General features: G+C 43.6%; 1 protein-coding gene across 1 annotated transcript in view; it reads left to right on the top strand.

Moving 5' to 3' along the window:
- The window catches only part of LOC138674484 (dynein axonemal heavy chain 3-like), a 3,367,401-nt gene that overhangs the window by 2,853,020 nt on the left and 488,727 nt on the right, over positions 1–25,654 (top strand). Inside the window, 1 exon segment of the mRNA XM_069762320.1 lies at positions 25,347–25,511. Within this exon segment, the coding sequence (XP_069618421.1) occupies positions 25,347–25,511 (165 nt within the window).

Here is a 25,654-nt window from a genome sequence, read left to right as displayed (position 1 = left end):
AGAGGTCAACAAGGCCTATGACAAAAGGAATACCATTCCTACTTTAAAGGGATCCCATTAACCGCACGAAGAGGACCATGTGAATAAAAGCAGAATATCTTTATTAAATAATAAATATAAAAAACAAGCACAATGGTATGTCCGTATAATTTGCTATATACAAAGCTAGATGAGTAAGCTATAATGTATGCTGGTAAACAATAGTATTATCCACAATACAGAGATACAGGGGGAAGTAGTAGTTATCCCACGTGCCTAAGCAATATCCCCGTCCAATACGCTGAATCCTAAGTCACCAACACAATCCTCCTATGTTTATAAGCATTTCCAATGGACAATAAATATATAAATGAATAGGATAGTACCGTAATGAAGTAGGTCCCTTCTCTCACGTGCGCCCCTTATATAGCAAATTATATGGACATACCATTATAATTGGTTAATATTGCTGCTATTGTTATGGATAGTTCGTAGGTTCTTATATCTCTCACTGGACACTTTGTTGTAATATATCAGGCCTTGTTTTGTGCTTGTTTTTTATATTTATTATTTAATAAAGATATTCTGCTTTTATTCACATGGTTATCTTCATGCAGTTAATGGGATCTAAATCCGCTTTTTTGTTGATGCAGTAACATATGACAGTTGACATATATTGAAAACTACTTTAAAGGAAACCTGTCACCCCCAAAATCGAAGGTGTGCTAAGCCCACCGGCATCAGGGGCTTATCTACAGCATTCTGTAATGCTGTAGATAAGCCCCCGATGTATCCTGAAAGATGAGAAAAAAAGGCTATATTATACTCACCCAGGGGCGGTCCCGGTTCTGTTCTGGTCCGATGGGCATCGCGGTCCTGTCCGGGGCTTCCCATCTTCTTACGATGACGTCCTCTTCTTGTCTTCACGCTGCGGCTCCAGTGCAGGCGTACTTTGTCTGCCCTGTTGAGGGCAGAGCAAAGTACTGCAGTTCACAGGCACAGGGCCTCTCTGATGTTTCCTGGCGCCTGCTCACTGCAAACAGGGCAGACAAAGTACGCCTGCGCCGGAGCCACATCCTGAAGAAAAGAAGAAGACGTCATCGTAAGAAGATGGGAGGCCCCAGACCGGACCACCATGCCCATCGGACCAGACCGCAGCAGGACCGCCCCTGGGTGAGTATAATCTAACCTCTTTTTCTCATCTTTCAGGTTACATCGGGGGCTTATCTACAGCATTACAGAATGCTGTAGATAAGCCCCTGATACCGGTGGGCTTAGCTCACCTTCGATTTTGGGGGTGACAGGTTCCCTTTAAAGCATGGTGGTTGATCGCTGATGTTTTGGGGATGTGTGAGCTACAAAGGCACAGGAAACTTGGTCAAAGTTGAAGGAAAGATGAATTCAGCACGTTATCAGCAAATACTGAATGCAAATTTGCAATAATCAGCCTTGAAGCTGAATGGGACGTACTTGGACATTCCAATATGATGAAATATATAACTAAATAGAGACAGAGAGAGAAAGAGAGAGAGCGACTTGCAGCATGGGCAATATATATACAGCTCTGGCAAAAATTAAGAGACTATTGCTAAATTTTCAGTTTGTCTGATTTTTCTCTCTATAGGTATATTTTTGAGTAAAATGTAAATTGTTCTTTTATTCTATTAACTTCTCACAACGTGTCTCCAAATTTCCAAATTAAATTTTGTATTTTTTTTTCTGATAAGGAGAAATGGTCAAAATAAAAAATGCTTTCAGACCTCAAATGAGGCAAAGAAAACAAGTTCATGATAGAAACAACAATACTAATGTTTTTATTCAGGAAAAGTTCAGAAATCAATATTTTGTGGAATAACTATGATTTTTAATCACAGCTTTCAGGCATCTTGGCATGCTTTCCATCAGTCTTTCACACTGCTTCTGGCACAAAAATGTAAGCAGTTCTTCTTTGTTTGATGGCTTGTGACTATCTATCATCCTCTTGATTACATTCCAGAGGGTTTTCAATGGGGTTCAGGTACGGAGATTGGGCTGCCCATGACAGGGTTTTGATGTGGTGGTCTCTTAATCTTTGCCAGAGCTGTATATTTCAATACATATTTCTACACTTTGGGGCTTTTGCCTTCTAGAGAGGGGGTCATAAGAAAACATAGACAATACAGACAACAAATCAAAGGACATGTCCAATATTATATCAATAATTTTTTATTTTTTGCAGCACCTAGGAGAGATTGCGAAGAGACTGCCCAGTAGTGGACACCCCCCTTTAAGGGACACATTCAATAAATCAAATATTTATATTCATTTATATTCATATACAGTGCCTTGCGAAAGTATTCGGCTCCCTGGAACCTTTCAACCTTTTCCCACATATCATGCTTCAAACATAAAGATTCCAAATGTAAATTTTTGGTGAAGAAACAACAACAAGTGGAACGCAATTGCGAAGTTGAACGGAATTTATTGGTTATTTTAAATTTTTGTGGAAATTCAAAAACTGAAAAGTGGGGCGTGCAATATTATTCGGCCCCTTTACTTTCAGTGCAGCAAACTCACTCCAGAAGTTCATTATGGATCTCTGAATGATCCTATGTTGTCCTAAATGCCTAATGATCATAAATATAATCCACCTGTGTGTGATCAAGTCTCCGTATAAATGCACCTGCTCTGTGATGGTATCAGGGTTCTGTTTGAAGCACAGAGAGCATCATGAAGACCAAGGAACACAACAGGCAGGTCCGTGATACTGTTGCGGAGAAGTTTAAAGCCGGATTTGGATACAAAATGATTTCCAAAACTTTAAACATCCCAAGGAGCACTGTGCAAGTGATCATATTGAAATGGAAGGAGTATCATACCACTGCAAATCTACCAAGACCCTGCCGTCCCTCTAAACTTTCATCTCAAAAAAGGAGAACACTGATCAGAGATCCAGCCAAGAGGGCCATGATCACTCTGGATGAACTGCAGAGATCTACAGCTGAGGGCGAACAGTCTGTCCATAGGATAACAATCAGTCATACACTGCACAAATCTGGCATTTATGGAAGAGTGACAAGAAGAAAGCCATTTCTCAAACATATCCATAGAAAGTGTTGTTTAAAGTTTGCAACAAGCCACCTGGGAGACGCACCAAACATGTGCAAGAAGGTGCTTTGGTCAGATGAAACCAAAATTAAAACTTTTTGGCAACAATGCCAAACGATATGTTTGGAGTAAAGGCAACACAGCTGATCACCCTGAACACACTATTATTATTCATTTATATAGCACCATTAATTCCATGGTGCTGTACATTAGAAAGGGGTTACATACAGAGTTATAGATATCGTTTACAGTAAACAAGTTTACAGTGACAGACTGGTACAGAGGGGAGAGGACCCTGTCCTTGCAAACTTACATTCTATGGGATAGTGGGGAAGAGGCAGAAGGTAGGGGGCGAGGTGGCGGCTCTGGCGATGGCGAGGCGGCGGCTCTGGCGATGGCGAGGTGGTGGCTGTGGCGATGGTGAGGCAGCAGAAAGGTTATTGCAGGCTGTAGGCTTTCTTGAATAGATGGGTTTTCAGGTTCCGTCTGAAGGATCAGAGGGTGGTGGATAATCGGACGTGTTGAGGCATGGAATTCCAGAGGATAGGGGATATTCGAGAGACTGTCAAACATGGTGGTGGCAGCATCATGCTTTTCTTCAGCAGGGATAGGGAAAATGGTTAAAATTGATGGGAAGATGGATGGAGCCAAATACAGGACCATTCTTGAAGAAAACCTGTTGGAGTCTGCAAAAGACCTGAGTCTGGGACGGAGATTTGTCTTGCAACAAGACAATGATTCCAAACATAAATCAAAATCTACAATGGAATGGTTCACAAATCCAGGTGTTAGAATGGCCAAGTCAAAGTCCAGACCTTAATCTGATCGAGAATCTGTGGAAAGAGCTGAAAACTGCAGTTCACAAACGATCTCCATCAAACCTCACTGAGCTCGAGTTGTTAGCCAAGGAAGAATGTGCAAGAATTTCAGTCTCTCGATGTACAAAACTGATAGAGACATACCCCAAGCGACTTGCAGCTGTAATCGTAGCAAAACATGGTGCAACAAAGTATTAAGTTAAAGGGGCAGAATAATATTGCACGCCCCACTTTTTAAATAAACAAATAAATTTCGTTCAACTTCAAAATTGTGTTCCACTTGATGTTGATTCTTCACCAAAAATTTACATTTGGTATCTTTATGTTTGAAGCATAATATGTGGGAAAAGGTTGAAAAGTTCCAGGGAGCCAAATACTTTCGCAAGGCACTGTATTCCACGGTATAGCTGATTCACCTTACCTACACTCAGTCATCATTTCAGCACATCCAGACTGTAATAGCAAATTTATTAGTTGAAAAATCTTTTAAGTATCTGTAACTTTGTACTGCTTGCTTTAATATTTCTTTTTTAGTTCTCTTTCATGTCTTGCTCCATTTACTTTTTTATTGTCTTTGTTGTGTCTTTATGGTTCTGATATTTTACATTTCACCGTGGGGTCTAATGTTAGAAATATAAAAGACAAAAAAATGCTTCACAAGTTAGTTTTAATGGCTTTAATGAAAAGTAGGTATGATTAGCAGCTTTGTACTGCATGGTAACTTCAGTCTTTAAGAAATCAAAGTTATTGCAATTAATCCTCACATATGACTTGTTTTTATACTTTTTATCGTACAGCATATTTTCTAAACCTTCTGACACTATCTTAATCATTTAGGCTGTTTGATGGCACAAAATAAAGTGACTAAATGTTTTAATTATGATACAGGGCACTTTTTAAAATATTGTGTACACTTTAGCTTAAATAGTTACAATCTTTGAGTCTAAAATCAAAAAGAGATATTAAGAGTTGTGGCCTGATTTTGAACCTGGATCGACATGCAATGCTTAATTCAGTCTGAAGAGCTTTGAAGTTAAACTAAAGAAGCCCACCTTGGAAGCTTATTAAATTTCTGACATTGCCTAGTCTTTTTTTGAGGGCTTCATCATCCAACATGGCACAGATGCCTTCTGTTCAAACCAGAACTCTCCTAATACTCATCCAAAAAATATAATGGATCTATCTACAAGACTACTGTATAATCCAGTCAGTCTTGTCTGCCTTCTCTCTCACTTACCTAAAAGCTTTTTAACAAACAAGCAATATGGGTTAGTTCTCCTTTAACAGTGAACGCAGATGTGAGAGAAAGCATGCTTGCCGAACATGGTGGCACTTTATGGCACTCCAGGCTCCATTATAGGCCCCAATAGAGCAAGCCTTTTAAAATAGTGGCCTAGATTAGAGGAAAATGTTCTATTAAACTAAATTTATCTATGAAGAAATGTTCTCACACAGAATACTCTGCAAACAAATCAAGCTTTTTCATAGAAATTTGATAAAGAGATAGCCTTGACATTAAGAGGCTCCCTCATTGGCAGGCTATATTGAGAGTAAAATTGAATAAACCTTTAAACACTCATCTAAAGACTGCTAACAATGGTTATGACTTCCTAAATAGGGATGTAGACATTTTAAAAAAGGTCAGTTCATTAACTACATAGAAGAACAATGGGCATTGGTCTTGAATGGACTCTCAAATCATTTTTATGCGAAAACTTACTAGTACTCTACCACAAAGTAACAATTATATCCGGTTTAGATTAGCCCAGGTATTTTTGCTATTTCCAATATTTGCTTCAGGCATTGTGTTTATACTAACTCTCTATATAATTTTTTATTTGCAATGTTACTCATCTTACTTTGAATTGCAACGTTTAATTTCAATTTCAAACTTACAGGTTTTTATTTTCCTTTGCACCCAACTTTGGCACTTAGGCTACTTTCACACGTCAGTTTTTTGACGTCATGCACAATCCGGCAAATCTTGAAAAAAACGGATCCGGCAAAAGATGTCGCAGGATCTGTTTTTTTTTTCTCATAGACTTTTATTAGCGCTGGATGGCGATGGATTTCCTCACTTTTCATCCATTTTTTGCCGGATCCATCGAAATTAAGTTTTCCGGCTGCCGGAGAAAACGTACAAAGGAACATTTTTTCTGTCAGGTGAAAAAACAGCCAGTTATGGATCCGGCAAAAAACATATGAAACGTGAGGTGAAATGATGCAATCCGGTGACTGAATCCATTTTTTTTACACAAATCATCCATTTTCCATTCAAATCATGAATTTTCCCTTCTGGTCTCTCTCTCTCGAACAGGAAGTCCAAACTCCATAACCGGGTATAAAAAGAAAAAAATAGATCCAGCAAAAAAACGGATCCACCAGATCAGTTTTTCACAATTTGCACCAGATCCGTTTTTTTCAAAATTCGCCGGATTGTGCCTGATGGCAAAAAACTGTTGTGTGAAAGTAGCCTTACATTGTTAGATAAATGTAAATTCTTTTTACATCTGATGTCTTTGTTCTAAAAAACAAAAGCAAAAGTGATCATGGGATATTTTAAGTATCTAGATATTCATTGGGAATCTCTCTCAGGCAAAAGTAATAGGTCCAGAAAATTCTGATCTTCCCTTGCTGACAAGTTTATGTTTTAAAAGGTAGAAGAGAGAACAAGAGGATCTGCAATCATGGACCTAATTCTTACCAACAGGAAGAAAATAGTTGAAGAAAGGTGGTTGGTAATTTAGGAGGCAGCGATCACGCTATCCTCAAATTTTGTATTACAAAAGGAGGAAGGCCAGCAAGGACTCAGACTTTAAGGATGGACTTCAGAAAGGCAGCTTTTAAAGGGCTCAGAAAGAGGGTAGTAAAGGGCCAATGGCTAGATGTTCAAAAGGACAGAAATGTACAAGAAGGATGGGAGATTTTACGTAATGAAATTTTCTCTGAACAATCGGTAACAATCCCAAATAGAAGGATGAATTGGAAGCATTTAAAGAGGCGAGGGTGGATGAACACAGAACTTAATGACTTAGGAAAAAAGAAATATATATCAAATGGAAAAAGGGGGGCATATCTAATGAAGAATGTAATGCTCTTTGCATAGAATGCAAGGCAAACATTAGATGAACTAAAGCCAATAATGAAGATCGCAGAGTTCTGGAACCGGCACAGGGGCTGACAGCCCCTCTGCCTTTGGATGGGAGACCCTGCGATTTGCTACGGGAGTCCCGATCGCTGCCATGGAGACTCGATGTCGTCATGATAACATCTGGGTCTCCAGAGCTGAGAGACTTCCTGTCATGCGCAGTGATGATCAGGAAGTCTCTCTGGTCAGTGTAAAATACACACAGTGCTGACAGCTTCTAAAGCATGCAGATCTTCATGCTATAGAAGCGATCAGCCTGCACAAAATTATTGTCGCATAGTGTAAAAAAAAATTTTTTTGTATAATTGGAAAAATATTTTAAAAAATAATGACAAATAGGGTTGAGCGACTTTTACTTTTATAGGATCGGGTCGGGTTTCACGAAATCCGACTTTTTCAAAAGTTGGGTCGAGTGAAATCGGCCGATCCTATAAAAAAGTCGGGGTCGGGGTTGGCCAAAACTCGAAACCCAATGCAGTGCATTGGGTCTCCAATGGTTCCCAGGGTCTGAAGGAGCGGAAACTCTCCTTCAGGCCCTGCGATCCATATTTAAGTGTAAAATAAAGAATTAAAATAAAAAATATCGCTATACTTACCCTCGGACGCGCCCTCGTACTAACCGGGAACCTTCCTTCCTTCGAATCAGCGCTTGCAGGACCTTGCAGTGACGTCGCGGCTTGTGATTGGTCGTGCGACCGCCCATGTGACCGCTGATTCTTAGGAAGGAAGGCTGCCGGAAAGAAGCAGGGCTGCCGGTTAGTACCAGGGCGCGTCAGAGGGTGAGTATAGCGATATTTTTTATTTTAATTCTTTATTTTACACTTAAATATGGATTCCGATACCGATTTCTGATATTGCAAACATATCGGAACTCAGGATCGGAATTCCGATACCAGATTCAGAAAATCGCCGACTCCATGGCCGACCCCACACAGGGGTCGGGTCGGGTTTCATGAAACCCGACTTTGCCAAAAGTCGGCGACTTTTGAAAATGGCCGACCCGTTTCGCTCAACCCTAATGAAAAATAATAATAATAAAAATAAATTTGTATTCTATCAATAAATAAATATTTGAATGAAAAAAAAATCAAGGAAAATGCACATATTTGGCAATGCCAATGGGTCATGTTAGGGCTGGCGGAACACACCAAATAATTATAAAAATGGAATAAGGTGCGTTTGCAGCCCGAGGTCCACCGTACAGGGATGATACCTGCTGCTAGGTAATGGCGAACAGTAAATGGCGGTATAATGAAAACACACACGGTTTAGCTACAACCGGTATAAATGAAATGAACCCTGTTGCATCACAGGACCACAATACCGCAGAGGAAATGCAAGTATTGAGTCGCAGAACTCTGCCCCAAGATGCGGGGTTACAGTCCCTCTAGACCACTTGCGTTCGGCACCGAAACTGCGGTGCCAGGGAAAACACAAAATAGAATTAGCGCACTGGGTGCACGCAGCTCTGCTCTGACAGACACCACTAACCGCCCAAGTAGGAACAGGTAAGTGCACTGGTTGTGCACGGTGCCGCAATAGCCACTGCACCCCTGAATCCCATGTACTTCTCTCCCTCTTTCCTAACTGCTGGTACGTCTGATCTCCTACTCTGGAATAGCAACTGCACCCCTGAATCCCATGTACTTCTCTCCCTCTTTTCTAACTGCTGGTACATCTGTTCTCCTACTCTGGAATAGCAACTGCATCCCTGAATCCCATGTACTTCTCTCCCTCTTTTCTAACTGCTAGTACATCTGATCTCTTACTCTGGTATAGCCACTGCACCCCTGAATCCCATGTACTTCTCTCCCTCTTTCCTAACTTCTGGTACGTCTGATCTCCTACTCTGGAATAGCCACTGCACCACTGAATCCCATGTACTTCTCTTCCTCTTTCCTAACTGCTGGTACGTCTGATCTCCTACTCTGGAATAGCCACTGCACCCCTGAATTCCATGTACTTCTCTCCCTCTGTTCTAAGTGGTACTTTGCTTCTTTTTCCCTGACTTTAATTCCATGTATCATTCTGAAAATTGTCTGATTGCATATTGAGATGTCTCTGCTCCTCACACCTAGCCCCATCTTTTGATCTTATCCTGCCTCCGTCTTCATTTTTGGTAGACAAATGTTGTATTAACTGCAATCTGCTAATTGTCTCCTGCTGTGGACTGTCCTCCACCTCCTTTCCTCCCCTCCCATTCCACTCACCTGACTTCATTTCTTGGTCATTTGAATGGTATAAGTTGCATGGTGTGGGTCAGATCTGACTTCAGCCAGATGTGACATCATTTGAAGTGACATATTCTAAGTGTATCATCGGAAATATACCAGAAATAGTCCAGAAATCAGCCAGACGGTAAGACTAATCACTGTCTTCTCAATTTACTTGTCTTTCTTTTTCTCCCCTGCTCTTTAACCATTCTCACATTTCCCCCACTGTTTTTTCTCCACTAATCCTCAATCTCCACCATTAACCCCATACTCTTGCACCCTCAAATCACATAACTATCTCCCCCTCTCTCTTACCCCCACCTCGCTTCATCTGCAGACCTGCTCTCTAACTTCAAACCTCTACCACCAAAATATAATATAAGCCAATCACTCTCCTTCACCCACCTGCTTCTTTCTCTGCTTATTCTCACTGCTGGCGACACATCCCCCAATCCTGCTTCCCCCTGCCTCATTCATCACTAATCCTCACCCCTATCCTTCTCACACTATGAGAAACTATCGCAACCCCTCACACTTAAAGTCTGTGCCACTGACCCCCACCCCCCTGCTTCCTCTCTCTGGGGCACTTTGGAATGCCCGCTCTATATCCAACAAGCTCCATGTGATCCACGATCTCTTTACTTCCCGAAACCTTTCCTTCCTGGCCCTCACTGAGACCTGGCTGATGCCCCCTGACACGACCTCGCCTGCAGCACTGAGCTACGGTGGCCTCCAATTTACCCACACTCCTCGCTCTGGCAACAGACATGGTGGAGGAGTGGGTATCCTTCTTTCTAAAAACTGTTCCTTCAACCATATCCAACCCCCACCCTCCCTTATCCTCCCTTCTTTCGAGGTTCACTCTGTCCATATCTACTCTCCCTCCAATCTCCAAATGGCTGTCATATACCGACCACCGGGCTCAGCCGCTGCCTTCTTCGACCAATTCTCCACCTGGCTCCTTCACTTTCTCTCTGCTGACATCCCCACCATCATCATGGGTGAATTTAATATCCCTACTGACACCAGCCAGCCAGCAGCCTCCAAGCTACTGGCCCTTACTTCATCCTTTGGACTCACTCAGTGGTCCTCCACAGCCACCCACACAGACGGACATACACTAGACCTCATCTTCACCCGCCTTAGAGATTAGATAAGGAACAGCTAATCTCACAACCTCTCCCTTCCCCCTATCTGACCACCATCTACTCACATTCTCATCCTTTTCTTCCTCACCTGCCCCCCATGTCCAGCCATTACCACATCCTCACAGAAACCTCGCACATCTAGACATTCACAGACTCTCAGACTCTCTCCTACCCCTGTCCTCCATATCTTCACTCCATGACACGGACAGCGCCACCGCTTTCTATAACTCCACCCTCACATCAGCCATAGACTCAGTCGCCCCTCTCATGCATGGCACAGTACGACGAATCAATAGGCAACCTTGGCATAACAAGCTCACAAAAAACTTTGACAAGCATCTAGGGTTGCGGAGCGGCGTTGGAAAAAAACACACCTGCCAGACGACTTCACTGCTTTCAAACAAGCTATATTTGACTTCAAATTAGCCCTCACCTCCGCTAAACAGACCTATTTCACTAACCTTGTATCTTCACTATCCTACAACTCAAAACAACTATTACCTCCCTCCTCCGCCCACTACTGCCACCTCCAACTCCCCTCATCTTCTCCGAGGACTTTGCCACCTACTTCAAAAACAAGATCGACCAAACAAGGCAAACCTTTACCGTTCCATCACCCCAACCACTCCATATACCAGACCTCTGCATTTCCCGAATAACCTCCCTCTCTAACATCACTGAAGGAGAGCTTACTCGCCTCTTTTCCAAATCGCACCTCACCACCTGTGCACTTGACCCCATCCCCTCCCACCTGCTCCCCAACTTCACTAACATGCTCATTCCAGCCCTAACCCATCTCTTCAACCTATTGCTATCTTCTGGTACCTTCCCCTTGGCCTTCAAACATGCCACCATCACACCCATCCTCAAAAAAACTAACCTTGACCCTACTGCTATGCCCAGCTACCGCCCCATATCACTGCTCCCGTTTGCTTCAAACCTCCTTGAGCAGCATGTCCATGCTCAAATTTCCTCCCACCTGTCATCTAACTTTCTCCTTGACAACCTCCAATCTGGCTTCCACCCCCACCACTCCACCGAAACTGCCCTGACAAAAATTACTAATGACTTACTCACAGCCAAAGCTAACAGACAGTTCTCCATCCTCCTCCTTCTTGACCTGTCCTCTGCTTTTGACACAGTCGATCACTGCCTACTGCTACAGATTCTTTCTTCCTTTGGCATCAAAGACCTTGCCCTGTCCTGGATTGCCTCATACCTTTCCGACCGCACATTTAGCATTTCCCACTCCCACACCACCTCCTCATCCCGCCTTCTCTCTGTTGGAGTCCCTCAAGGCTCTGTCCTAGGGCCCCTACTTTTTTCCATCTATTCTCTTGGCCTAGGACAACTCATAAAGTCCCACGGCTTCCAGTACCACCTGTATGTGGACGACACTCAGATCTACCTCTCTGGCCCAGATATCACCTCTCTGCTGTCCAGAATCCCGAAGTGTCTGTCAGCCATATCCTCCTTCTTCACCTCTCGCTTCCTAAAACTCAATGTAGACAAAACTGAACTCATCATCTTTCCCCCATCTCACGTATCTTCCCTACCTGATCTATCTATTAAGGTAAACGGCATCACGCTCTCTCCCGCACCTGAAATCCGCTGCCTCGGGGTAAATCTCGACTCTGCCCTGTCCTTCAAACCGCACGTCCAAATTCTTGCCACCTCCTGTCGCCTCCAACTCAAAAATATTGCCAGAATCCGTTCCATCCTCAGCCCACAATCTACCAAAACTCTTGTGCATGCCCTCATCATCTGCCTCGACTACTGCAACACCCTCCTCTGTGGCCTCCCCGCTAACTCTCTTGCACCACTCCAGTCTGTCCTCAACTCTGCTGCCCGGCTAATCCACCTCTCTCCTCACTACTCCCCTGCTTCTCCTCTTTGCAAATCCCTCCACTGGCTCCCAATTTCCCAACGAATCCAGTTCAAACTACTAACACTGAACTACAAAGCCATCCATAACCTGTCCCATCCCTATATCTCTGAACTAATCTCCCAATATCTTCCCTCACGTAATCTCCGATCCTCCCAAGACCTCCTACTCTCCTCCACACTTATTCGCTCCTCACACAACCGCCTCCAAGATTTCTCCCGAATATCCCCCATCTTCTGGAATTCCATGCTTCAACACGTCTGACTATCGACCACCCTCGGCTCCTTCAGACGGAACCTGAAAACCCATCTCTTCAAGAAAGCCTACAGCCTGCAATAACCATTCTGCCAAATCGCCAGAGCTGCCGCCTTGCCATCGCCAGAGCCTCTGCCTCGCCTCTACCGTCTGCCTCTTCCCCACTATCCCATAGAATGTAAGTCCGCAAGGACAGGGTCCTCTCCCCTCTGTACTAGTCTGTCACTGTAAATTTGTTTACTGTAAACGATATCTATAACTCTGTATGTAACCCCTTTCTCATGTACAGCACCATGGAATTAATGGTGCTATATAAATAAATAATAATAATAATAGATGCTATAGATTGTGCCTGTGCTGGATGGCACTAACTGATGCTAGATAGCTCCAACATTCTCGAGCAGTTATCAACACTAGAGATGGGTATGATTCGGAGCTTTCACCAGAACAGGCATACATCCACACACACAATAACTGATTTATACTAGCACATGGCCGTGCAGCCATGGGAATCTTTCATAGCGGAAGTTCTCCAGGACCTTCCTAGTGGTCCAATAGGAGCTGCTACAGGACCTGAGCATGTGAACCCCGACCTCTAATGAGAGGTCGTCCCTTGGGCATGCTCAGAAGAAGAAAAGCAGGACTTAGTCCCAGGAGCACCTGCTCGCCGCTGATCAGTACTGATTACGATGGCTGAGCCTGGAAGTACAGCAGCCGCACAGTATCAGCTTGAGCCAGATGCTGGAAACGACGTCTGCTGAGCAGGTTCCACTGTGACTGGAGGAGAATGGGAGACCGAAGTGGACATGGTTATTCCCACTGTGCAGCGGTGGGAACTTGACACCTAACATTACCCCCCTCCTAGAGCACCCCCCTCCCTGGGCCTCACTACGCTCAAAGGCAGCAATGAGCTGCAGAGCCTGAATGTGCTCAACAGGCTCCCAGGACCTGTCCTCTGGGCCATGACACTTCCAATCCACCAAATAGAATTTTTTGCCACATACCACTTTACACCCCATAATAGCGTTCATCTTGTAATCATCTGTGAACGAACCCAATGTCCCGGCAGATGACTCAGAAAACCGGGACATGTGAACGGGCTTTAGGAGGCAGACATGAAAAGTGTCGGTAATACCCAGGCGTGGAGGAATGGCCAGACAGTAGACCACAGGGTTAACCTGTTCCAGAACCTTGAAGGGTCCTAAATATGGAGACGCAAACTTAGTGGACTCAACTCCACGCAGTCTGATATTACAGGCGCAGAGCCACACTAAGTTGCCAGGAGCAAAGGTTAGAGCGGGGCGCCGATGTGCATCCGCGGAGACCTCATTTTCTCCTTGGAGGCCAGAATGGCATCCTGTGTGTGGTCCCAAATGCCTCCACAGCCCAGTCTGCCACCCTGGAGTCGGCGGAGGACATGGGCATGGGCACAGGAATCCGCGGATGCTGGCTGTAGTTAAAGAGCAATGGGGTCTGCCCAGTGGAGTCAGCTACGGTGTTGTTCAGCACAAACTCTGCACTCTCAGTCATCCTGCCTGGCTGAAACAAAATGGTGCAGGTAATTGACCAGGGTCTGGTTGGCCCTTTCTACCAACGCATTTGTCTCAGGATGGTATACTGAAGAGAGATTCAACTCGATGCTGAAAAGACAACAAAACTCTCTCCAGAGCCGAGACGCAAACTAGGGACCCCGGTCACTGACAATTTTGTCTAGCATACCATGTAGGTGGAAAACGTGCTTAATTAACAATGCTGCCAAGGCCAGTGCAGAAGGTAGCCGTGGAAGAGGCACCAAGTGCACCATTTTGGAAAAATGGTCGGTGACTACCCAAATAATGGTGCAGCTACGGGACTTGGGTAAGCCCACCACGAAGCCCATGCTGACCATTTCCCAGGGCCTGTCTGCCACCAGCAGGGGGTAAAGTAACCCAGCAGGCCATTGTCGAGGAGACTTATTCTTAGCGCAGGAGACACACACCCGAATATAGTCTCTTACGTCACGGGCCATATGCGGCCACCAGTACGCCCTTGCAAGGAGCTCAGATGTCCTCTTGGTCACAAAATGTCCACCCACCCTGGACGAGTGAGCCCAAGAAAGAACTTCCAGGCGCAAATTGGATGACACAAAAGTCTTGCCCGGGGCACAGACGCTAGCGAAACCAGGGCCATGGTCCTCCGGCTCTCTAAAGGGACAATTAACCTAAGCTCTTCCTCCTCCTCCTTCAATGACACTACAGTGAAGGAGAGCGCATCGGCACAAGTGTTCTTCTCCCCGGAGAGAAAATGGAGGGCAAAGTTGAACCGGGAGAAGAACAGGGACTATCTGGCCTGGTGAGAGTTTAGCCACTGAGTGCTTTGTAAATATACCAAATTTTTGTGGTCGGTGAATAGTTGGAAGGGATAGCGAGCCCCCTCTAGGACGTGTCCCCTCTCCGAAAAGGCCAACTTCTTGGCTAGCTACTTCCTGTTCCCGATGGAATAATTCCTCTCTGCTGGTGAGAAGGTCTTTGAGAAGAAGAAGCAAGGATGCTTCCAACCTTGAGAGTCCTTCTGGAAGAGGACTGCTACAGCACTGAGAGAAGAGGCATCCACCTCCATGATAAATGGTTTATCAACATTGCGGTGATGTAAAAGGGGAGCGCTAGTGAAGTGTGACTTAATTGAGAGAAAGACCTTGCAAACCTCCTCTGACCACAATTTCGGATTTACTCCCTTCTTGGTGAGGGCAACCAAGGGAGCTACCAAAGTTGAAAAGTGGGGAATGAACTGGTGATAATAATTAATGAACCCCATAAAGCGCTGCACCGCTTTAAGAGAATGGGGTTCCTGCCAGTCCATCACAGCCTGTAGCTTGGTAGAATCCATGGCCAATCCCCTGGCGGAGATTATATAGCCCAGGAACGGCAAGGACTCCAGCTCAAACATATACTTCTCCAACTTGGCATAGAGGGAGTTTTCCCGTAGGCGGTCGAAGAGTTTGCAAACATCTCTCCGGTGGGAGTCTATATCTGGAGAGTAGATGAGAATATCATCCAGATAGACTACGACAGAGGTGGTGAGCATATCCCGGAAGATATCATTTCCAAAGTCTTGGAAAACGGCAGGAGCATTACAGAGCCCGAAGGGCATCACCAGGTTTTCATAATGCCCATCCCTGGTGTTAAATGCTGTCTTCCATTCATCCCCCTCATGGATGCGAATCAGTTTGTAAGCACCACGCAGATCAAGCTTAGTAAATATCCTCGCTCCCCGCAACCTATCAAATAGCTCAGATATCAGAGACAGAGGGTATTTGTTCTTAACTCTGATGGCGTTAAGACCCCTGTAATCTATGCATGGACCTGGTTCTCTGTTCTTCTGTATGAAGAAGAACCCCACCCCTGCAGGTGACATTGACTTCCTAATGAATCCTCTCGCCAGATTCTCCCGGATGTTTTAGGTCATTGCCTCTGTCTCCTGGAGAGATAGGAGATAGACTCGACCCTGGGGAGGCTCTGCACAAGGCAAAAGGTCAGTAGGACATTCATAGGGGTGGTGGGGCAGAAGGGTCTCCACAGCCCTCTTGGAGAACACATCCGCATAGGGCCAATAGTTCTTGAGGAGAGAGGAAAGATCTGCGGGTACTTCAGTAGTAGCAAACTGAACGCACTCCCTCAGACATCTACCCTCACAAGATTTACTCCATCCCAGAATTCTCCCTGAGGACCACTCTATGTGATGAAAGTGGTAACGTAGCCATGGTATCCCTAAGAGGACCTCATCCATTCCCTTGGGAATGACTAGCAGGGAGATAATCTCCTGATGGGATGGAGACATGGATAAAGTAAATGGGAAGGTCTGGTGTGTTATTTGTGAGAGCAGAGTCGACCCATTCACCACTCGTACAGTCACTGGCTGGGCGAGCATCACTAGGGATATAGCGTGGCATTGGGCGAAGGCAGAGGGCATAAAATTCCCCTCCGCCCCGGAATCCACACAAGGCTCGACTGTAAGAGTGGATGGGCCTAAGGTGATTGTCCCTTTGAAGGACAGTTTCGAGGAAAATGTCGCCGTGTCTAGTGTACCTCCTCCTACAACCACTAGACGCTGATGTTTTCCCGACCGCTGGGACCATCTGGAGGCAAGATGTCCTTACTGCCGGCAGACATGACAAACTTTGAGTGCACGAGCGGTCCGGGACTTACATCGTGCTCGTGACACCTCCATGGCCTCACTTGGCTTGGACGTCTGGACCAGAGATTCAAGAGGTTTGGCGAAGGTGGGAGCCAGCCGAAACCTCTGCCTACACTGGGCTCGCTCCAACCTTCGCTCATTAAAACGAAGGTCGATGGGAGTTGATACAGCTATTAGCTCCTCCAGTGTGACGGGAATCTCTCTGGTGGCCAAAGCGTCCTTCACATGGTCAGCCAGCCCCCTCCAAAATACAGGGATGAGGGCTTTATCCGATCACTCGAGCTCTGATGCTAAAGTCCGGAAGTGGATGGTGAAATGGCTGTCCATGGACGAGCCCTGTGTCAATGCCAGCAGTTGGAGCGCCATATCATGGTTGGCTCGAGGTCCTAAAAAGACCTGTTTCAGAGTGCTCAGGAACCGCGGAGCACTTTGCACCACATGATCGTCACTCTCCCACAGCGGTGTAGCCCACTCCAACGCCCTATCCGACAGGAGGAATATAATGAATCCCACCTTTACCCGCTCTGTGGGAAAACGTGCAGCCAGGTGTATTGCGCACTGGCTCACGAATCCCCTACCCAGCTTACTGTTGCCATTAAACTTATCTGGCAATGGGAGGCGATATAAAGTCGGAACAGGAGGGGCAGTGGACAAACTAACTGCAGCCACGCCAGCAAACTGAACAGCCACTGCGGTAACATCCACAGCTGAGGTTGTGCACTCGAGAGCCGCCAACCTGCCCTCCAGCTGCTGGATGTACCGCTGCAGTTGCTGTTTGTTCACCATTACTAGCCAGACCCTGGCGCTGGTATAATGTTAGGGCTGGCAGAATGCACCAAATAATTATAAAGATGGAATAAGATGCGTTTGCAGCCCGGGGTCCACCGTGCAGGTAATGCTAGGTAATGGCAGACAGTAAATGGCGGTATAATAAAAACACACACAGGTTAGCTACACCTGGTATGAATGAAGCGAACCCTGTTCATTCACAGAAACAGGAACACATGGGCTACTTGCACAGTGAACAAGTCTGTATGATCATGTTCACACACCACCAAGAAACCTGAAGACACAAAAGAGATTAGTAAAACCAAAAACACTCAGTTTGAAAAAATGTTGCAGTAATCCGCAAGTGCTAGTAAAAGATGTAAAAAACAGGGTATTTGGTTGATACGTTTTTTGCAAAAAATGTATACTAAGCTGCTCTGCCAATCTTCACGGTATACCCTTATCAGAGCAGTCCTAACTAATGTATGCAATCCCTATCTGATGTATTTAAAAACCTGATCATCTGTATATAACCTGTGTGAACAGGGTTCAGAGAGGAAAAATCCATGTCACAGGACCGCAATACCACAGAGGAAACGCAAGTATTGAGTCATTGAACTCTGCCCCAAGAGGCGGGGTTAGAGTCCCTCTAGACCACTTGCATTCGGCACCGGAACTGCGGTGCCAGGGAAAACACAAAATTGATTTACCGCACTGGGTGCACGCAGCGCCGCTCTGGAGGACAAAACCGCCCAAGTAGGGACAGGTAAGTGCACTGGTTGTGCACGGTGCCGCACTGGCTAATGCTGCAGATAGATGGTATAGATTGTGCCTGGTGCTGGATGACACTAACTGGTGCTAGATAGCTCCAACATTTGTGAGCAGTCATCAACACTAAGGATGGGTATGATTCAGAGCTTTCACCAGAACAGGCATACATCCACACACACACAATAACTGATTTATACTAGCGCATGGTAAATGAGGTAATTGAAGAATATCATATGTACAAGTAAGCCACATGTCAACTGGTCTTAAGTTATCCATGTTCCGCTGTCTTAGAGGCACAGAAATAAAAAAACATACTCTCCAACACAATGTTACAGCTGATCATGCAGCAAACATCACTGTTTTAGCTACTGAAGCTTGACAATTTCCAATTTTCTAAAAATGAAAAATGTTTTTATTTCTTTTGACATAAATCGTATGGTATGTATTTTTTAAACAAGAAAATTGTAGGTAAGTTTTCCCAGCCAAACCCTAGGGCACTTTGGAAGCCATCAACATTTCTTCAGAACACAGTAAAATGAAGAGCATTCGCTTTTGCTTTTTGTCAAACTGATTACAGTGTGTTCAAAGGTGATTTTCATGGGCTAAGTCAAGACAGAAACAAACCTAAGTCAAATTATAAGTAGCAAATAAAAGAATTTGAGAATTATAAAAAGTGTTAACTACTCTTAGAACAAGCTTGCTTAGGGTGCAGTCAGACTAAAGGTCTCCTGAATATGGAAGCATTTTGATGTGCTCATATATGGCAATCCTGAATGCAAATCACTCTTGCATGCTACGTTAAGTCATGCCTATATTATTGTTTAATAATAGTATTTATTGATTTTAATGATGTTCCTACAATATTATGAGGTGTTTAACAGTGCTTTCCTAGTCAAATATTAAAAGGAATCTGTCAGGTCCTCTGACTGTCCTGGACAGCTACTAAAGTGATATGGGTACAAATTTCTTTAGTCTAACAAGATGTTTGATATAATTTATTAGTGTTTCAATCTTTTAAGAATGCAATTTAATACTGTGATATTGCATGTGTTAATTAAATAGGTCTACTCTGGTATGGCATCTCTTTCTTCCGGACTAGTTCTGCCTAAAATCTATTAATCATGTCTCCATAGGCGTGAATGACAGCTTGCATTTCAATCCCATTATGGTAAGACCATTATATGGGATATTTTCACTACCTGTCAACTGTGCCTTCATTGTGTTGCCCTGGAAAAAATTGTGTGTGACCAACATAGAATGTCTTTGCATAATCTTTAAAAGTCAATTTGGTTTTCTCACACAGGCATGTAATATATGTAAAATAACAGTATGTTATAATGTGTTGATACGTAAAGTTGAGGCTTAAGAGGAATGTGACTTGATTCGATATGATTACAGATTGTCCTTCTTTTTAGTGCTTTGCTAGTCCGGAGAACTAGATCTGTGTTTTTTTTTTCTAAATGTATAGGTGGATTTTTTATTACAGTTTTACTGTCACATAAAACTGCAGATTCTTTATCCTTCTCCAGACTACTACTGTTTCTTTACATTTTACCCGAGAAATCTTTTTCTCACTCTAAGAAGATAGATTGTGTTTTCTCTCAAGAGTAGAATTTGTAGAATAAATTTTATGGCTTCTCTTTCAGTCAGCAGAGTTTGTAAGATGAAAGAGTGTAGGGGTTTGCTATATCTTTTTCTTATCTTTTAGGTGACATCTTGTCTTTCTTTAACTTAAACATCAATGCTCTCTAACTCTTTTCACTTCAACACTTTGCTTGAAACCTGAATTTTTTAAGCTTTGGGAGAATGTGACAGGCGTAATAATGTCAAACCTTCCCAGAGACTGCTTAATATTTTAACATGTTTACTTATGTAGTGCATTTTCTTTCTCATATCACAGTTTAGTTAACGAACCAAAATATTTGAAGCTTGATCTTGTATATTATCACTGATCAAGGCACCATTTCCAACAACTTCTGTATTAACAAAAACCAAAACAATGTAACATGTGATGTATATTTTCATTGAGAAAAAATAAGTTTTGATTTTGTAAGGGTGCCTATGTTAGAAATAGGCAAAAACTGATTTACATAAAGTACTTATAGAGCATTTTCACTCTAAACATATTGTGGTAGATTGGCTCACTCGGCTGTACACGGGGTAGACATGGGTACACTGTGTTAGGGCAAGCGGAACGCACCAAATAATTAGAGAAAAGGAATAAGGTGCGTTCGCAGCCCGGGGTCCACCGTGCAGAGATGGAACCTGCTGCTAAGCGATGACGGACTATATGGCGGTACAATGAGAATACACACAAGGGTTAGCTTCACCCTGTGTGAAAGAAGCGAACCCTGTTGCGTCACAGGGCTGCAGTACCGCGCGTAGCAGAAATAATAATAAAGTAGCATGAGAGTGCATGCTGTGCCGCACTGACGGACGCCACTAGCCACCCAGACTTGGGTCTGGAAGGCGTGGTGAAAGCGCACAGCACCGCACTGGCAATCACAGCAATAGACGTTGTTTGTGAACTAATGTTGGTAAAGTCAGGCGCTAGATTACAATCATCCTCCTTACGTGAGCATTCAAACACAAGGGAGGGAATGATTAAAGAGTGACTTTCACTCACAGCACACACACATAAACAAGTGTATACTAGCGCATGGCCGTGCGGCCATGCAAACCTTTGATAGCTGCAGCAAGTTCAGGACCTTCCTAGAGGACCAATGAGAACTGCTACAATAACTGAGCAACTTCAGGACCTTCCTGGAGGACCAATAGGAGCTACTGCAGTACATGAGCATGTGACCCCAGACCTCCACTGAGAGGTCTTCCTTTGGGCATGCTCAGATTGGGAAAAGCAGGACTTAGTCCCAGAGACGTCTGCTCGCCGCTGATCAGTACAGGCTACAATGGCAGAGCCTGGAAAGGCAGCAGTAACCCTTTGCACAGAACCAGACTGAGCGAGAAGCTGGGACCAATGTCTCCGCTGAGCAGGCTCCACTGCGGCTGATGCTGAATGAGAAACCGCAGCAGACAAGGTTCGAGATTCCCCCTGTGCAGTGGCAGGAACTCGACTCCTAACACACTGCAGCTTTAAGAACTTCCTTTGGTTTATTGTAGGCAGCAAAAACCAAGGTATGATAAAGAAAATTTAGCCCTCTGGGCAAAACAGGGAAACAAAACAAAATGGTGGCAGGAGAAATACAGTCCTTCTGTGAGCGGGGTTCCTCCCGCTCACAGCTGGCAGAACACACACTGTTCAGCTTCACAAGTCTATACAACACTTTCCTGGAGTGCTCCTTCTCCAGGTGTACACACTGAACACTGAAAGCTCTTTCCTTCAGCCAGTTAAGCCCAGACCATGTGACTCATCCATCATTTGACTGATCACATGCCTGTGACATCACCAAGAGGTCCTGTCAGCACACAGGGGTGCAGGATCTGTAGGTGGAGATATGGGGAGATACTCTCCCACCCGCTCTATGAATATCCCCTTAAAATCCAGCCCATAACATACATTAACTTAACCTTCACAACACTTACTGTGCTGGAAGAAATAAAACTCTGGATTTTATATCACTGACATCATTAGGAGTAGTGAAACATATCTCCCCTCTATTACATTACCAGTGACTCTGTCACAGTACAAACAAAATAGTTAGCTAACAATTATGTTTGTGTTACTGGCAGATATATTTTCACCTTATTTGAGGAAGCTATTTTTGACAATAGGAAGTGTAGCCAATGTTGGAATGTTTAAGGTTCATAAATATAAATTGTAATGGAATCAGCACAGCCTTTCTCTGGCATAAACAATATAACATACAGAACAAAGTTCATGAGTCAGGTGTCAGTCCAACACACCTAGTCTCTGACAGAGACTAACCATCTTTCATCTCGCACACAGACGCTAGTTAAGCAGCTCAGCTTTTTAAATAGGTCCTTCAAATGCCAGGGTGGAGATATGGGAGCAAGCAGTGCCGCCCAGCACTTCTGATTGCTCCAAAAATCTGGACCCAGAAATACAGTCCCAATAAGACCCCTCTCAGCAATCTATCATTGCTGAAACCTTCATCTACAGGATTGGCATCACCAAGGCTTTGCACCTTGTGAGTACATATCTCCCATCCAGGAATTTACCACCTGTTCTTTTACAATTACAATAGTAAGGGAAAACCTAATGTTTCAGCATGCCAAGACATTTTGGTCAATGATATGCTTCAAACTTTATGAAAACAGTTTATGGAAGGACTTTTTCTGTTCCAGAATGACTCTGTTCCACTGCACAAAGCAAGGTCCATTAAGGCATGGTTGGGCAAGTTTGATGTGTAAGAACTTGACTGGTCATCCCTGAGCCCTGGCCTCAACTCTATCAAACACCATGCCCTCTCGTCCAATGTTATTGTCTGACCTCACAAATTCTCACCTGGATAAATGTGCAAATATTCCCACATATACTACAATGCCTTGTAGAAAGCCTTTCCAAATGAGTGAAAGCAGTTCTAACTGCAGGGACAGAATCTTTGTGATTTGGGCTCTGCATGCCCAATTTTTTTGTTTTAGAATGAAACAACATATATGCAATTGAACTATAGACTTTCAGGTTTAATTAGAGGGGTTGAACAAAAATATCCTCTGAAACGTTTGGGAATTGGAAACATTTTTCTACAAAGTCTCATCATTTTCGGGGCTCAAAAGTAATTGGACAAATTTATTATCATAAACAAAATGTATCATAAACCCAAAGGCTGGGTTTCCTCCTTTGTGATTCAGTTGTTGCCTGGTTGTGAGTCTTTCTGTCTTATGTTTTGTCTTTAAAGGAACTTGTTACCATGAAAATGCAGTCTAATCTGCAGGCACCATGTTATAGCGCAAGGAATACATTGATACATAGTTTTGTAATAAAAAGATTGATTCTAACCTGTGTTTTGACCATTTAAACCTCTGCTCTTTCTGGGATTTTGGGTCCAGTTGGCAGTGTTATCAGTGATTGACAGGTATCTCTATATGCACATTTATACAAAGAAAGCTGTCAGTCACTGATAGGACCGCTCACTGAACCAAAAACCCCAGAAGGAGCAGAGGATTAAATGATCAAAAACAGGCTATACTGAATTATTGCATGCAAAGTTATATTTTGATCTACTCAGCACTTCCTGCTCTATAACATGGTGCCTGCAGATTGGACAGGATTTTCATGGTGACAGGATCCCTTTAAGCATGTGAAATGCATGTTCAATTTGGTTGAGATCTGGTGACTGACTTAGCCATTGCAGAATATTCCACTTCATTGCCATAAAAATCTCATGAGCTGCAATATGTTTTGGGTCATTGTCCATTTGTATTGTGAAGTCCAATCAAACTTGCTGAATTTTATTGAATCTGAGCAGACAGTATAGCCCTGTACACTTCAGAAATCCATCTGCTTCTGTCTACAGTCACAGCATCAATAAACACTAGTGATTCAGTGTCATTGGGAGCCATGCGTGCCCACGCCATCACACTGTTTCCACCTTGTTTTACAGATGATGTGGTATGCTTTGGATCATGAGCCGTTCCAAGCCTTCTCCATACTCACTTCTTCCCATCATTCTGGTAGAGGTTGATCTTAGTTTCATCTGTCCAAAGAATGATTTTCCAGAACTGGGCTGACTTTTTAGATTTTTTTTTGCAAAGTCTAATCTGGCTTTTCTATTTTTAAGGCTGATTTATGGTTTGAACCTTGCGGTGAACCCTCTGTATTTGCTCTCATGAAATCTTCTCTTTATGGTAGACTTAGATACTAAAAGACCTACTTCCTGGAAATTGCTCTTCACTTGAGTGGATGTTGTTGAGAGGTTCTTCTTCACCACAAAAAGGATTCTACAATCATTCACCACTTTTGTCTTGTCGTGGTCTTTATGAGTTCAAGTTCACCAGTGCGCTTTTTTTGCAGAATGTAAAAAACTGTTGATTTGGCCACTCCTAATATTTATGTTATCTCTACGATGAATTTCTTCTTTTTTGCAGTCTAATGATGATCTGTTTCTCTTCCACTGAGAGCTTCTTTTGCCACATATTGTGGTTTCCCAGCAGCAGATCCCAAATGCAAATGCCACACCTGGAAACAGCTCCACACCTTTTACCTGCTTAAAGACTGTCCAGTCCAAATCGATGTCTGCAGTCACTCTTTTTGACTGCAGACTTATGAATCACCCCAGCACACGCACTGTGCACTGCTGTGATTTGCCTGTTTCAGAATCAGAACAGGAGGGTATGCATGAGTTATACATATTCTAGGCCAGTTGGCATACACTTGCTATCATACACTTGTATGGAGTGAGACCGCTTTTTTTTGTCACCTACGCCCACTCAACTGCTGGTTTACTTGATGGAGAACAGCTTTGCTCGGTTCAAGTGTAATGAACAAGACCATACCCACTAGACGGGCCCTGGCTGGGAGTATGTATAATGCACACATACCCTCCGATCCCGGGTCAGAAACCAGCAAATCCATATTGAGCAGAGTGTGTGTGCTTTGGGGATACATAAGTCTGCAGTCACACAGAGTGACTGCAGACTTATCGATTTGGACTGGACAACTCCTTAAATTGATAATGGATTAACAAAGGAAAAGTTTATGCAGCCCATTATAGAACTTTTGAGATAATCGTCCAATTACTTTTGGTCTGTTGAAAAAGAAGTTACATATTAAGAACTGTAATTCCTAAACCTGACCCCAATTAGGATGTGAACACCCTTAAATTTAAGATGGCATGCTACACCTCAAGCCCATATTGATTGTTTAACTGTATTTTGAAAATGTTTTGGTAGATAGCTAAAATGTCGAAACTAATGTCACTTTCCAAACATTTTTCGACCTAACTGTATATTAATCTGATGAGCTCCTCTTGCTCTATAACATGCTGCAGATCAGCTATAATTTTACACATAAAAGGTGCCCTGTAATATTAAATAACGAAACTTGAAAATTATAGCAACAGCAATTTTATGCATTATTTTTGTTTAACATTGTGTTGCGCGTCTTTAACTCTAGCTTAGAATTTTCTATCATTGTATCATTAAAACATTTGCCATTAATACTGCTGTTTTGTTTCCTAGGAATTTGAGAAAGACAATATTCCGTCTAAGGTTATTGCCCAGATAAGAAGAGATTTTATCAGCAATCCCGAGTTCCAGCCAGCTGTCATTAAGAATGTCTCTTCAGCCTGTGAAGGGCTTTGTAGTTGGGTCAGTGCCATTGAAGTCTATGACAAGGTTGCCAAGGTAACTACTGTGTCCTAAGATTCTTCATAGGCGTCAAACTTTCATCTTGTTAAATTTGTATAGGCAAAACATGGTGTGATGAATGTTAATACAGTATTAGGACAGCTCAGATCTTTTCAGTTTATTTATTCATACAGGCTTGG

Source organism: Ranitomeya imitator, chromosome 4 (assembly GCF_032444005.1).
Source record: "Ranitomeya imitator isolate aRanImi1 chromosome 4, aRanImi1.pri, whole genome shotgun sequence".
Lineage (NCBI taxonomy): Eukaryota > Metazoa > Chordata > Amphibia > Anura > Dendrobatidae > Ranitomeya > Ranitomeya imitator.
The sequence above is the reverse complement of the archived record's forward strand: the minus strand, read 5'-3'. Positions and strand labels throughout refer to the sequence as shown.